This window comes from Vespa velutina, chromosome 24 (genome assembly GCF_912470025.1).
Source record: "Vespa velutina chromosome 24, iVesVel2.1, whole genome shotgun sequence".
NCBI classification, from domain to species: Eukaryota; Metazoa; Arthropoda; class Insecta; order Hymenoptera; family Vespidae; genus Vespa; species Vespa velutina.
Genome location: NC_062211.1, coordinates 3,268,027 through 3,284,406, shown reverse-complemented (window position 1 = coordinate 3,284,406; position 16,380 = coordinate 3,268,027). Strand labels below are relative to the sequence as shown.

Genomic DNA, 16,380 nt, shown 5'->3' with positions numbered 1-16,380 from the left:
GGGAGTAGGTCGTTTAGATACAAAAACTCGTTCGAGAAGCTCCATTTCGAGAACGAGCTTGAACATAAAATTCGTGAAAATGAGAATCGAGTCAATGTAGAATTTGGATTATTCGAATCAACATGAAAGTAATCATTGGTAATATTTGATTGAACGAGCTAGTTTTCCATTAAATAAATTTTACCAATTTAGTCATTTGTCTTTCACGATGGATATCGTTCTAAATATATTTAAATAATTACCTATCCTTAAACGATATTTTTCTATAAGAACGAAGAAAACCTCGAAAGATAAGGAAAATTAGTTAGAAGGGAAGTATCACGAGAACGAGTCTTCATCGTAGAAAAGTTGTTGTAACATGGAACGAAAACGGAAGAAACTCATAATCGTTCGAAAGTTATAACCCAAAGAAAAGAAGTCGCCGCGTTCCTCGTGAAAATGTGAATTCTTGCGGAGGAAAAGTTTGAAGGTCAACAGGTCGGTACGGTATCGGATACGTGTTTCGCGATGGTAATAGACATTGGCCCGATACTCGGCTATCGATACATCTTTCCAAGTTGTCGAGTGGGAACGATATCGAAGCGTTCTCGACATTGCTTCTAGAACGATTCGATGAGAAAAATCGAGATCAAAGTTTGAGAAGATTTCCCGATCGTTCTTTCTCGCACGATTTCTTCAGAGAGAGAGGGAGAGAGAGAGAGAGAGAGAGAGACGAGCCGTAGAAAACATAGAAGAGATGAGCTTTTTATCACGATCTGATCTTTCACGGACAAAGGGAATAAGAGTGGGGGTTAATTGTCGTTCGAAGGTTGTGCCATTATTCCCTTTGCGGGAGTCGCATCTCCTCTAGCGTAATAATTTTCTTTTTTATGAATGAACTTAACCCTCCGTCTCCTTCTCTTTCCATATCCCTACTCTTTCTTCCTCTCGTCGATCCATCTCGCTCTCGACGACATCGTCGCGTCGTATCTTTCTCGAAGCTGGGGGTCGTTCTAATGGTTTTCTATACTGGATCTTAAAGGTTATTTTCGTTTTTCGAATATGACGATATCTATGTATAATATATATATATATATATATATATATATATATATATATATTTATATTTATGTATGTAAGTAAACACGTACGTTGTCCGAAAAGATTTGGAAAAATACGAATTTAATCGTATACATTCACAAAACGCAAGATAAATTTGATGGACATGGTGATAACGATTATATGTATGCGTTTGTGTGTATATATATATATATAGAGAGAGAGAGAGAGAGGGAGCAGAGAGGGATGCGAATCTAATTCATCGAACTGTGATTCCGTAGTTTGTTACTGCGTTTCCGCGCTTTTAAACCTCGCGCACTTTTTGCTGAACCCGAATGAGGTAACTTTAATAAAGTGGACGAATTAAAACGTACCATTCCAAATGCAATTACGCGACGATACGTCGAAATACATGGCTATATAGAAATATATGAAATATATGGCTATATAAAAAACTATATATATATATATATATATATGTGTGTGTGCATATCAGTATGAAAACGCGAACGAATACGTACATATATACGTACGTGCGTACACGTGTCTGGCCGAAACTTTTCACGTATCAATTTTCAATTTTTGTAATCGATCGAAATGGTTTTTGAATAAAAAATGACAATAACAAATTTTAAGCTTTATTCGATCGAATCGAATAACGTGAACGAAACTATTTTATTAAATATTAGAACCTTGATAATTATTCATCGTATTTTCAAATGACCCGTTTATCCCTTTATGAGTCACGGTCGGCTAAAGACGAACCTGTAAACAAGTTAATATCTTTGTTTATTACTTCGTTAACAATGCCTACGAAAACATAGCTGATATTCGTAGATATTATCGAAATGTTCGAGTATAATAGAACATCGATATTTCATCTCGTGTTTTTTACTATACAATCGCGTTGATGCGATATGGGCAATACTTGGGAACGTTTCTATATAAAATCACAGATAAGTACCTTATCGTAAGCCAAACTCCATAATCGAATTATAATAAGACTTTTTAATTAGATACTTGAATTTGTAAAACTTTTTATTTTACGTTTATTTTTTCTAAATTCTTCGAACGTTTCGTATCACGTTTGAATTTTAATATACAAATTAATGTATATTTACAAAATTATTAAAAACTCTTGAATGGCAAGTAACGTTGCATTCGAGAACATATGAAATTTCACATATAACGAAATTTCAACTTTTATATACGTTTTCGTTATATCCGGTAACACACGGTTTTTATAAAAGACAAACGCGTTCGTCTAATTCCTATTGCTTTTAACTTTCTCATAAATCGCGTTTAATAAGGATTACTTCTATACGACAAATATGAATTTGTAAGTATCACTGATCGGGATCAACGGACGTTTTTTATCGAAGACGATGATCGTAAAGTTGGCGCCAACTTATTACACTTCAAGACTATATATGGGATCGTCCTTAAAACATTTGTAATAGAATATTTTCCGAGTACCGACATAACACGACACCGATTTCTATCGTATAATTCGTATCTATCGATATGAAAAGTGAAAATAGATAAATTTAAATAAATTAGTCATTAATTCTTTCTTCAACTCCTAAGAAAGAGATCGATCCCATTGCCAATTTATGGTCCGCCGACGAGGTCGACGAGGCCGACGACGACGACGACGACGACGACGACGAAACAATGACCGTTAAGATCGCCGTTCATGGTTCACGGTTAGTATTATTGCGGCACGTAGCATCACGCGTACACGTAAGGACAACTCATACCGAGCAAAGAGGGGAAGGAAAGAGAGAGAAAGAAAGAAAGAAAGATAGATAGAAAGAAAGAAAGAAAGAAAGAAAAAGAAAGAGAGAGAGAGAGAGAGAGAGAAGCGCACGTGTGCCGTTCGTCGCACATCCTTCCGCGAAAGCTTGTCTCACGAAGGAAGGCAGGTGAAAATTAATTGTACGGGTTACCGGCTTGCTCGAGGAACGTTCAAGGAGGAGGAGGAGGAGGAGGAGGAGGAGAAGAAGGTGGAGGAGAAGAAGAAGAAGAAGAAGAAGCAGAAGAAGAAGAAGAAGAAGAAGACGAAGGAAGAGGGACACGCGTTTACTGCCGTCTTCTTGGCGGCGCTCAAAGTACGGGTCGTCGTACACACACAGGATGCGTCGATCGATTTTGCCTCCTCTTACCCTCCGCGACGCCTGTTTCCCTCCGACCTATCATCGTCTCTCTCTCTCTCTCTCTCTCTCGACCCTTTTTTCTCCGTCCATCTTTCTCACGCACGCACGCACGCACGCACGCACGCACGCAGCTCAATTCGTTAATAGTCGCACCGGTCCTCGAAACCAAACCCGTCGATAAGGTATATCCGCTATCGTTGCGAATTTCTTTCTCGTACGTCTTCACATTTTCGAAAGATGATATTTTCGCATCCGACGATTCTATATTTAGATCGGCTACGAGAGAGCCAACGTAATAATAAAAAAAAGAGGAACGGAAGTGGACTACTGCTGATATCGTTATTAACATTATTTATAATCAGCTACTACCCTTTACGACAAATTTCTTTTCTACGAATAAAGTTCTTATTAGATAATTAAAGATACGGATAGCGATTATTAATTTTTCAAGGACGCTGAGAAAGAAAGATGAAGGGAGAGAGAGAGAGAGGGACAAAGAATTACGTGTACGTTCAATCTTTTTTTTTCTTTTGAAGAAAAAAGAAATGAAAATTATTTTCGTGTTATAAAAGTTGTCTCTGAAGAGACCGAGAGAAAGAGGGAGACGCGAAGAGTAGTTGTGAAAAACTTTCTGACCTCAGCGCTACACTTTCTTTCCAGAAAAGTGGAACTCTGAAAATCGGTATGCGAGCGAGCGATAATTATCGGGAGTAGGGCGTCGTCCTCGTCGTCTCCTTTCTCCGATGCAAAAAATTAAGCGACGCGTGTGAAAAGGTGGGGAGAAAAGAGAGAGAAAGAGAGAGGGAAATACAGGGCGCGTATTTACAACATCGAAGAGCGAACGAGCGAACCGGTAAATTTACCAGCGAATTACCTAGTGTTCCTTACCGCGGTGTAACTCCGACGAACGCTCCTACGGAGCGGATTTTAGGCCGCGCTCGTAAATCCGGTTCTCCCACGGGGACGGTGGCTGCGGGCGGTAGAAGCAAAGAGAAGAGAGCTCCGCACTTCGCCTCCAGCCTGCAAATTTAAGGCTTTTCCAAAGGTTGTACGCCTCTTACTCTTGCTCCCGTTATCGCTCGGACTTTCGACTCTTCGAATATATTTATTTTTCCAAATATTTCCTTCGGTCTATCGCGCAACTAATGGTTAATGAATCAACTACTCCACGAACGATAAATTATTCATCAGTTTATTGAAATAAAAAAAAAAAAAAAAAAAAAAAAAAAAAGAAAAAACAAACCCGTACTTAAGTACTATAGGCGATTAATAAAGTACAAATTTTGTATTGAATTATAATTTGTGTTATTGATAAAATACGTATTAATAAAAAATTTATAATACAATTTGTTGATTCGTTACATTCTATTTTTATGTCAAAAGGAAATTTGTTATTGATGTAAAAAAAAAAAAAAATAATAAAGAAACAATCTATATTGTTCGTATGTTAATATTTTTTTCAATAAATATCTGCATAAGTATTAAAAAAAAGCAATGATATAAAATTCGTATTCGTATCCTCCATTGTTACGAAGTACAAACATTTTTAGTTTAAGAGGTTCGATTTCATCTCTACAATGTTGCCTTTCTCAATTCTCCGAGGTATCCTTTAGCGCTTATTAATCAGCTCACCGACAACACGTGAGAACAATCTCAATATAAAGGACAAACTTCGTTGAATTATACATAATATGTTGTTGACAAATATATATAACAAATACGTATATATACACACACACATATATATATGTATGATATATATATATATATATATATATATTATGTATATATATATACGTATATATATATATAATGCATGTGAGAAAAATAAGTCACTAATTCAAATGTATTACATTCTATTTTTGTATCAACAAGAAATTTGTTATTAATATAAACAACATAATCTGTACTCCCAGTTTGTCAATGATTTTTTAAACATCTCCGCAAGTTCGGAAATAAGACAGTGTTATAAGATCGTCTTTTAATTCTCATTGTTGCGATGTGAAAATATTTTTAGTTCGAAAATTTCAATTTTATCCCTACAATGACAACTTTTATCGATTTTCCAAAAGATACTTTCAGAGCTTATTAATCGAGAACATGTAAAAAGAATCTTGATGTAAAGTACGAATTATACATATACAAATTATTAACAAATAGATATGTAATACATATGAGAGAAAAAAATTATTGATTTATATATGCTACATTCTATTTCTAAATCAATAAACAATGTTTTATTGAAATAAAAAGCATTAGCTGCACCATCTTGTTGTTGATAATGTTTTTCGATATCCGCATGAATGAAAAATAAAACAAAAAAGAAAAAAAAAGAAAAAAAGCGTTAATATAATACGATATTTTCTTCTTTCATCGTAACGAGGATCATACATTTTCAATTTGGAAGTTTCTTACAAACTAAATCATAACTATAATGTTGTCTTTCGTCAATTTTTCGAGGCATCATTTTAGCGCTTATTAATCCCCCAACACCGACACCAACACGTGAGAACAATCTCAATACTACATTTCGGATCGAGTATAGACGAAAATGGCGGATGTCGAGCATTCACGACCTTCGGTTGTGACACGCGCAAGGATATCCGACATGGGGTGGTCGCGAACCGATTAATTATATGCGTGCGATCTATTTTTCTTTCTTTTCAATTATATCGTATAGGAACGGGATAGAGGAAAGAGGGGTTGCTAGAGAGAAAGTTGAAGCTCGTATTTCGGGAAAATAGTGATCTTCGAAGGGTTCTTATCAAGGACGTTTCTCGGAGGTGGCTCGTTAGCGGACAACGGAGAAGCCGCGAGGGACGATGAGAGCGTCGTTTCGTCTTCGACGGATGGATAGAGGGAGGGAGGGAGGGAGGGAGGGAGGGGGAGGGACGGACGGACGGAGGGAGGGAGGGAGGGACGAAGGGACGGACGGATGGACGGACGAAGGAGTAGTGGAGGGTTGTGGAGGGGTTGCGGAGGAAAGCGAACGACGACGACGACGACGACGACGACGACGACGGCGGCGGCGGCGGCGGCAGCGGCGACGGCGACGACGACGACGACGACGTCGGAGAAACGCCGCGCGGTTCGCGATACGGGTTTGCCGAGAGGAGTGGAGGGATCGAGAGAGGGAAGGTTCGGTGTTGGACGAGCAAGCGTCAGCGATGCCGAGAGAGCGTGCGAGAAAGGGAGAGAGAGAGAGAGAGAGAGAGAGAGCCAGAGGAGTGGGGAGGGGTAGAAGCGGTAAGGGAGGAGTTGGCGGAGGAGGAAGAGGTCGGTCAAAGGGGAGGGGAAGCCTGTGGAGGGGTAAGAGAGGCGCGGCGTGGAAGAGAGTAGAGAAGTGGGGGGAGGAGCGGCGACGTTAAGAATACCCCGACGGTGGTCGACCGGCAGAGCAGTTGAGCGTCGCAGTTCGATGCGAGAACATCGTATATTTTCAAGGACGACGCGATATTCTCAATTCCTCGTGCCATAATAGAAAAAGCGACGATCCGGTTGTTCGAACTGTTTTATGCGCTTGCATATATATATAACATATATACGACGAAAACTAGTCGCATCAGACGACGGTGACGCGTTTCGTATTCGAGTGATTTGCTATATCGTTCGTAGTTTCTAACGGTAAGTAAGCTCGAAAAGGACACGACGAGATATAGGCGTGTGATCATAGTGGTGAAATCGTTAGTGATCGGTGCTAGGCAAAGTGAAATAGGCAAAGTGACGAATAGATATATCCTGGTCGATTATTTTTAACGTCGTATCATAGAAGGAAGCGTAAAAAAAAATTTTAAAGAAAAAAAGAACGACCGTTCTCGTCTTTCCGCAAGTAAATAGCATCTTGTTCCGATGAGGGGGGATTCAGCGAGACCGGGTAAACGGCCGCTACGCGCGCTCTCGGCGTCTGAGAAGATGGAAGCGATACAGAGGGTCCACGAGGGCGAGAGCAAAGCCTCTGTAGCGAGAGACATTGGGGTACCGGAGTCGACTCTCCGTGGATGGTGCAAGTCCGAGCACAAGATACGAGGAATGGCTAGGAATTCCTCGACGCCGGACAGCGAAGTACACTCGCCGGCCTCGTCCTCCGGCACGAACAATATTAATCCTGGAAACATACCCGCTGGTGGATCAGCCAATGTTTCCAGCGAGGACGAGAGCCCGTGCGCAAAAAGGCCGAAACTGGATCAACAAACGTCGATGACGGCCACCGGTAGTTCGGCGTTCTTAACCAACGACATTTGCCTCGACATGAACGACGGCAAACAGTCCCAACATCAGCCTGACAACAAGCACAAGATAGATTACGTCGGGCTGATGACTAGCATGGCCAATATGAGGCCAGAAAACAGTTCGTTGCTCCTTCAGCAACTAGGCCTTTTGTCAGGGGCAACCGGTAGCCTGGCAAAAAATCTCCTTGGAATGACGGCGGCGGGTCTTTCGCACGGTAGTACCGTCGGCCTCGTCGAGAACGGACTGCAATACACAAAGAGCACCGCAACCAATATGCTCGCTGGATGTAACGGCGGCGTCGGAGTTATTGGCGGTGGTCTCAGTGGTGTCAGCAGCAATAACAGCGGCAAAAGGCACAGCATCTCTGCGATAGCTCCCGCGCAGATGGACTCCGTCGCCAAATCTTGCACGAGGAAGATTTTACCACCAGCGGCGGAGGCACCCTCGACTCCCGTTCCTGCTTCCCCAAGAAAAACCAATGATAACGTTGGTAGCAGCGGTAGCGGTATCTGCGGCATCAGCGTACAACAACGTACAAAGGCGAAAAAGGAGAACGTTACTACTGGGCCCGGTATCTGCGGCAGCTCGTCTACCGCAAGCAATAACAAGAGGATCGACGATGCCCTATGGCTGTGGCTAACGCAGCAACAACAACTCCTGGGACAACAGTCGGCTACATTTAATCCAAGTATCAATCAACAAGACGGCTCATGGTTTTGGCAATGGTACAAGCAGTGCAGCTTTCCATTACTCGCGTCTACGCAAACGCCGACGCCTATCGCTGCCAATAATACGGCTCCCAGAAGATCACCGAGCAGAGCTAAGGCCCTTCTCGATAATGTTCTTTCCCACAATTCCCACCACCACCACCACCACAACAACAACAACAACAACAACAACAACAACAACAACAACGACTTGGAGAAGGCGAGGCGCGGTTTTAACCATGAGGAGGAAGGAATCGATTCCGTCGCAGAGGACGTGCCACGCAGTTCCGAGGAGGCGATCGAGCACGCCGAAAAGTTCCTTAGGTGGCTGGATAGATGTTCTGAACCCTCCGTCACGAGGCTTCAGGTCTTGCAATTTAAATATCTCTTGGACAAATTGAAGGCGTGTAGAAAGAAATCGCCTAGTTTAAAGCATAGCAGAAAGTAGGCGAGAGCGCGGCACTCTGTGATGCTAAATATATAATCTTAAGAAAGAATGTATGTGTGTGTGCGTGTGTGTGCGTGTGTGCGTGTGCGTGCATTGAGGGAGAGAGAGAGAGAGAGAGAGAGAGAATGAGAGGGAGGGGGAGGGATAGCGCGAGGGAAAGAAAGAGAGGGAGAGTAGGAGCGTGTAAAGGACGCGAGCGCGCGCGACGAATCGAGTAGAACGCGAACGGGGACCGCGATGGAGGGTGACACGAGGTGGGGAGGGGACGGTGGGTGGGGGGCGGAGGGGGAGAAGGGTGTCGGACGCGCGTTGGCAAAGAGACGAAGAAGGACGGATTCCAGCTTCTATTCCGCGAAGTCCCATTCGGCGAACGGCGACGATAAGCCCTCGCGCGCCGATAGCTCGCGGCTTCTCTGCGAGCAGTTGAAACGAACGAGAGAACGTAATCGGAGAAGTATATAATATAGAAAAAGAAAAGAAAAAAAATAAAGGGGAAGAGAGAGAGAGAGAGAGAGAGACAAAGGTAGACAGGAAAAGAAGAAAGACACAAAGAGTCATCCAAATGAAATAAGATGAAAAAGGGAGAGAATAAAAAAGAGAGAGAGAGAGAGAGAGAGAGTTCCGTACACCGCACCGTTGCAGCGGCGTGTGCCGACGATTCGTGTCTCGCTCGGTAGTAAATAATGCCATGTGTAAACGTGGTTACGCTGGCTCGGGGGAGGTCCTCCTCCGTGGAATAGCACATGCGCTCACAGAGAGTAATAAAGAACTTTTTTATGAATGAAACAACTCGGTCGGCCGGTCCCTCTACCCCACTACTCCGGCGACGTCGGCAGCGGCGGCGGCGGTGGCGGCGGCAGAACGGCACAACGAGAACCACCACGAGCTGCGCCTCCTCCTCCTCCTCCTCTTTCCCCCTCCTCTTCTTCTTCTTCTTCTTGCCTCCTCCACCACCACCACCACCACCACCACCACCACCCCCTTCGTCACACAGCGGCACTAGCGCGAGTAAAACGGCTCGACACGTTGCTGCTCCTCCGCTCCTCTCCTCTCCTCTTCTCTCTTCTCTTCTCTTCTTCTCTTCTCTTCGCGACCGCACACGACACACCAGCCAATCCGAAGTACGCGCGGGAAACGTTATTATTGCTGCACCACGAGGAGAAACGCCGGTCGCCGAGCGTGGCGCAAGCAGTCGGAAAGACAGAACGAAACGAAACGAAACGAAACGAAACGAATATAAACCACCTCGCTTGCCTTTCTTCCCTGACACCATCATCATCATCTTCCTTCTCCTCCTTCTCCTTTACGTTTTTTTCTACTTACGTCCTTATGATACTTTGTACCAGACCTCCTCCTTATTCCCCTGTACGCAACCTTTTCTTCTTCTTCGTTTTTTTTTTATGAAGCGAACAAGCCACGTACGTACACTCTTGTTCTGCTTTTTCTCTCTCTCTCTCTCTCTCTCTCTCTCTCTATGTACACCATGTTGTAACACTCTGTTCGTTTTCGGAAGAAACGTGAAAACAAAAAAAAAGACCGAAAGAAGGATGGGAGGAGAAGGAGGAAGAAAGGGACGAGGAGGAGGAGGAAGAGGTGAAGAGACAAGAGACGGCAGAGAGATAGAGAAAATGTTAAAAAGATAAAGAGAGAGAGGAAAGAAAAGAAGACACGCGCGCTCTATACGAAAGGACGGGTGTCAAGGACAAACGGGCGATGGCGCGCGCGGACTCGCTTCGTGAATCTCTCGATTTACTATCGCACGTTCTCTCTCGCTCTACCTCATCCTCCTTTTCCCTTCTGCTCCTCTCTCGGCCTATCCAAGAAGCGTAACGCGATCGCCAAAGATCCTCGAGGCGACGTAAATTCTTTTCTCTGTTCTTAATATTCTCTCCTCGGTCGCGCTCCGTCACGCGACGCTTCTTTTTCCTGCGCTTTTAAACTCCTTCAACTTGCGTACCTTCTTTTTCTTATTTCCTCTTCTTTGGTTTTATTATTTTTTTTTTCTTTTTCTTTTTTTTTTTTTTTTCTTATATATATATAACGCTTGGAGGAGGCTCCTAACACGAGATAAACGTCGTTCGTTTTTTTTCCTTTTGTTCTTATTGTTAACGATCCGTCTTTCGAATAATTAAATGTGCACTACTACACGCTCGTTTCTCCACTTAGTTACCTTTCCCTTAGATAATCGGACCGAAATCAAAATACATCTAGATCGTAATATGATCCGTTTATTCCCTTTCTATCGAAAGATTGTAAATAAGAGAATATACCAAATTTCCTGAATATGGACTGTTGTAATTAAGATTTAATATGATATATCGACTCTCTAGACAAAGTATTATCGATCGATCTATTGTTTATCGTTCGCTTACATGTAAGTTTTACATGCATTCTACGTGAAGGGTGCAAGAAAGAAAGAAAGAAAAATCCTTGCTCTCTTCCAAATTAAAAAAACTAACTGTGAATGACTTCTCGAAGTAGATAAAATATATATATATATATATAAAAAGAACAAACAAAAAGGAGAGAGAGAGAGAGAGAGAGAGAGAGAGATGATTTTCGCAAATCGATCGTTTTCGTCGAGGCTCGTCGTAACGATTTCTGACAACCTACAATCTTTCGATGCAAAACTATATACATATATATATATATATATATATATATATATATATATATATATAAAATAAAAAAGTTGTTACTTTTTCGAATCTATCGGCGAACACATGACTTTTGTAGCGAGTGTTCTCGCAACGATTCTACCTCTCGTTTTGTTAACGGGTTTTTTTCTTTTCTTTTTCTTTTTTTCTTTTACTACTATTCATTTTAAGTTCGTTAATAAAATAAACTATGTTTATATATATATACACATACAGACATATATATATTTATATATATATATATATATATATATATATAGATATATAGTCTCGGCGAGAAAGAGAAAAAATTTGTTAAAGAAAAAGAAGAGAAAAAAGAGACCAGAGGCACGAAGGGGATCTCGCATCGCTCGGCGGAATTGTTATTCGCGCTTACGTAGCTTTTTATTAATAAAAAAAGAAAAAAAAAAAAAAAGAAAAAAAGACAAGAAAAAGAAAAGGAAACAAAAAAAAGAAAGAAAAAACAGTTAAAGTGTTTTTCAGATTTTTCTTACCAATACGAGATCCTCCTTGCCAAGTGGCTCGTAACTTATGTAGTCGCTAACAAATTTTGCGCATCCCTGCCACGTGTACAGTTCCGGATATGGCAGTGTACTTCGTCTTATACTCGTAGACACAAATTTCTGCACAAGAAAAGCGATATTATTGTCATCGTCATCGTCATCATTATCATTATTGTCATTATTATTGTCATCGTTCATTTTTATGATTATTATCTTCGTCGCCGTCGTTATCGTCGTCGTCGTCGTCGTCGTCTTCGTCTTCGTCGTCGTCGTCGTCGTTATCGTTATCCTTTAAAACACTCCACTTTGTGAATTTGTTTCATATTTTCGCACCACATCGTCACGTGCAAGATCGTTCTATATTCTTTTTTGTTTTTTTCCCTTGCATTTTTCTTTTTCTCTTTTAATTAAAAATACGTAAAAAAAATAAATGAATATACGTGTATGTATGTATGTATGTGTATATATATATATATATATATATATATATATGTATGTATGTATGTGTGTATGTGTGTATGTATGTATATGTATATGTATATGTATGTTTTCTCTTAACGATGATCAATCAAATTTTTAATATTAGACTCGATCGCTCTTTTTTCGATAATTGAATAACAGAAGCCGGCGATCTTGCGAGCGACGAAGTGTATTTATAGAAAAAATGAAATTAAAAGAAAATAAAAATAAAAATATACACACTATATAAACACATGAGCACGCGCGCGCGTCCGTGCATACATATGTACATACACGATAAATAAGAAGAAACCAAAGTGAAAAAAGTGTCGTTGTATAATGGGCGGCACATGTAAATAAGACTGTGACCATGCACTCGCACGCGAAGAAAAAGTGCATGCCATTGTATTGTAGAACGTTTAAAGTATGTATGAATAAATGTATAGCGAAGTTTATTTTTATTATTTAGATTGTAGAGAGAAAGAGAGGAGAGGAATGCTCGGATGTAATAGAAAAGATTCCTATAAACTAATAAACACGGTTACATATTTCCGTTAGTTGAATTACAAAGATATGAGAGAGAAGTAACGAGCATATAAGTGACAAAGAGAGATAGCAAGATAGAAAAAGAGAGTAAGAAAGAGAATATTAGAGAGGATATATACGTTATAATATATCGAGAACACACGTATAAACATTCCTCGTCATCTTATATATACACACACACACACACACACACGCGCGCGCGCACGCGCACGTAAACACGCGTGCCCGCCTTTCAACGCGACTTTCAGCAGATTTTAAATAATAACAATAATTTTATTTATGAACACTTTTTAATTTTTATATGGAGAATGCCTTTGTACGACGAGTCGAAAGTATTTATCGAAAGAATACACCGAAGAATAATAAAATACGTGTCGCACGATTTTTTACCGATCCTTTAATCCGACAATGAAACGGAAAAGATTTTCATTCGATTGTCATTTTCTTTCCTTTAAATCGTCTATCGAGTCTATCGTATCCTGATTCAAAAGAGGATTCTTTTGACTCGCATATGGCTTCCTCCATTTGAAACTTTGCACGCATCAATCTTACTTGTGATTTACAGTAGATCCTCGTATAACACTGTATATATGTTCCATTATTGTTTTCTTTTTTTTTTCCCCAATGGAGATTAAAACCCAATGAAGATTTTTAAGATGATCAAATTATGAAACACTTTTGCACAGTATTATAAGATTCTTTTTTTACCGATAATATACGAACACAAATGATACATTTTTGCGTAGGAATTATATTGTACTCGATTGTTTTTTTCTCTTTTGTTGGTTTCTTTTCTTTTTCTTTTTACGATCCTTTGAAAAAATACACAATTTTCGTCTTATCACAATACAAATTCTTTATTATGAAGGCGCAAAGACTGAATGCGAATAATTTAATGAATATATATATATATACATTAATTCGAAAATATTAATTTGAAATTTTCAATGCCATCTTTAACACTAGATTTACTACTAGTATATGTATGTATGCATATGACATACACACCCACACACACACACACACACACACACAGAGCGTTCCAAAATATAAGTAGGAAATATTTTAGAGATGACATTTAAACAATAAAAAAAAATTTATATAAACATATGTCCTATTCGAATTTCTTTTCAAGAATACAAACCCGCAAACGTCTTACAAATGACTATCTTTTTACTCTCTCCATATGTTTAGATCTTTTTCAGATTTTTTAGAAATTTCGTTCAATTCTTTCAATTCATCGAGCTTCATCCATTTAACGAAAGAAATATTGCAATACAATAATTTCTTATTACACGAAAACAAAGTCAAATAGGACATACGTTTATGTGAACTTCACTTATTGTTTTGATGTGTTAATGTCACCCCTAAAATATTTCCCACTTATCTATAACTAATACAATAATATATATATATATATATATATATATACACATACATACACACACATTGTACGTACACACGCGCACATAATAATAAAAAAGTCATACTGCCTTGAAAAACTTTGCAATGAAATTAAAAATGAAAAAAGTTTCATTATGATTGAAGTTGGTAAATCTAGTGTTAATGCGCTGAGAAAAAAGTCATCAAATTTTATTATTTACGATAATTTAATACATATTATATCCTTTATATAGTATTCCATCGTAATATCGTAGTTTGATCGATTGAAGGTTTCATTTTCTACAGTTTAATCAATGATACGATTATAATAGAGGAGGAGTGACGATTAATCTTTACAACACAAAAACTGTTCGAATCGTTGCAATTTGATGCTTTCAATAATTACAAATTGTAATTTGTGAAGAATTTATGCGTGCTAATATGTTACGAGGATATATCGAAAGACCGTAAGTATCAAATTCAATGATGGCAATGATAGTGACAACGACGACGACGAGGAATTATGCGTGAATTTAATAGTAGACTTGAAATATATTGAATCGAAAGATTTTATATCTTTCGATAAGAAAGATTAAAATCGGGATATATACCGTAAAAAAAAAAAAGAAAAAAAACAAACAAAGAAAACTGTAATTATATCATATTAAGGATATTTGTGAAATACGAAATATATATATATATAATATGTATAAAATTTGCAGATGATATAAATTAATAAACGACATTGTTTGGGTGTCATCAAGATAGTCATAAAAATCATGTTCCATATTTATTGGATATTTCGTTTAATAATAATAATAATAATAATAATAATAATAATAATAATAATAATATAATAATAATAATAATAATAATAATAATAATAATAATAATAATAATAATAATAATAATAATAATAATCATTGTTCTTACCTGCACGCCACATTCATTTTCACATGCCAATAAAATAGGCTTTCTATCCTTGTATTTAGTATGGAATTGTCTTCGAAAATTCTCAGCATACAAAAGCAATAACCTTTCCTTATCATTGACACTATAATAACTATCCGGCAAAGTTGACAAGTATACGTCTTTTCTAATATCCTTCTCGGGCCAACATAATTGAATTAAACCCAATTCTTGTTGAATTTTTTGTAGAATTTCGCGTGTAATCGGGACGGCCGTAGGTCGATATTCAACTTCGATAAAATCCTCCTCTTCCTCGTATTTATACCTTTCTTCTTCATCTTCTTCCTCCTCACCGTTGTTGTATCTTTTCCAGTCTATCGACTCGGTGTGAGAAATGGCGGTCGGAAGTCGAATGGGAATCATTGAACTTATTATAATTTCCGTTTTTCCGCTTAATTTTATTTCTTCATTTATAGGGAAAGGAAAGAAAAACGAAAAACTTCTCTCGTCTCGTTTATGATACAATTTTCGATGACAGAAGAAACACGAGCTATGAAAGCAAGAACTGTTATTTACTAAGTTCGATTACCGGCACGTGCTATTGCAGTAGTAATGATATGATTTGATAGAGAACTCAAGGACTCAATTGCCATGTAAACAAACTTTATCGTCATGACAGCTAAGTTACTCGAATGATTTGAAAGGTTTCGTTAATATTTTAACCATTCGCTCGATGGCACCAGCTGTCGATCCTATCATCTTTTACGTATTACTAAAAAGTATACTTTACTCTGCATTTACCTTCGTGGTAAGAGAGGATCTACATATATACATATACATATACATATACATATTTGTTTCTTTTTTTATTAGAAAATAAACGTATCTATTTAAAGATTAAAAATAGATTGTAAAAACTCGTTTATAAAAAAAATCTGTTTTATGAAAGTATGAGAATATATCACTTGTATCGAAATATTTTCATCGGTCGATAAAACATTCCATTTATACATATTCCAATTTTTATCCATATATATTTCGTTAATCTTAAAATCATTTAAACAACCTTTGTGGATTTTAACGATCTTTCTGAATTTTACAATCTTTCTTTGACGATGATATATATATATATATATGTGTATAGATACATATATTCACACACACACACACACACACGCGCGCGCGCGCGCGAGTATATATTTATTGTTCTTTTTAATGAAATGTTCATACGTATTATCGTTATTTTACATTACCGACAGATACATACTAGGAAGAAGAGCAAAAAAACCTACTCTCGAAATTCATTCGAAAGTCGAATTTCAAAATGTGCAAATTATCGAAATA

The 16,380-nt window shown here is 38.6% G+C and overlaps 2 protein-coding genes across 2 annotated transcripts; one reads left to right on the top strand and one right to left on the bottom strand.

The window, feature by feature from the left end:
• Positions 1-6,581: 6,581 nt before the first annotated feature.
• On the top strand, positions 6,582-11,730 carry LOC124956920 (protein distal antenna-like). The gene has a single exon (XM_047513366.1). The coding sequence runs from the start codon at positions 7,044-7,046 to the stop codon at positions 8,577-8,579; it is 1,536 nt and encodes a 511-aa protein (XP_047369322.1). The 5' UTR covers positions 6,582-7,043; the 3' UTR covers positions 8,580-11,730.
• On the bottom strand, positions 11,530-16,318 carry LOC124956930 (dynein regulatory complex subunit 7-like). The gene is made up of 2 exons (XM_047513393.1): positions 15,061-16,318; positions 11,530-11,859 (listed from the first exon to the last, which is right to left on the bottom strand). Exons 1-2 carry the CDS (start codon positions 15,457-15,459, stop codon positions 11,716-11,718), a joined length of 543 nt encoding a protein of 180 aa, XP_047369349.1. The 5' UTR covers positions 15,460-16,318; the 3' UTR covers positions 11,530-11,715.
• Positions 16,319-16,380: the final 62 nt, after the last annotated feature.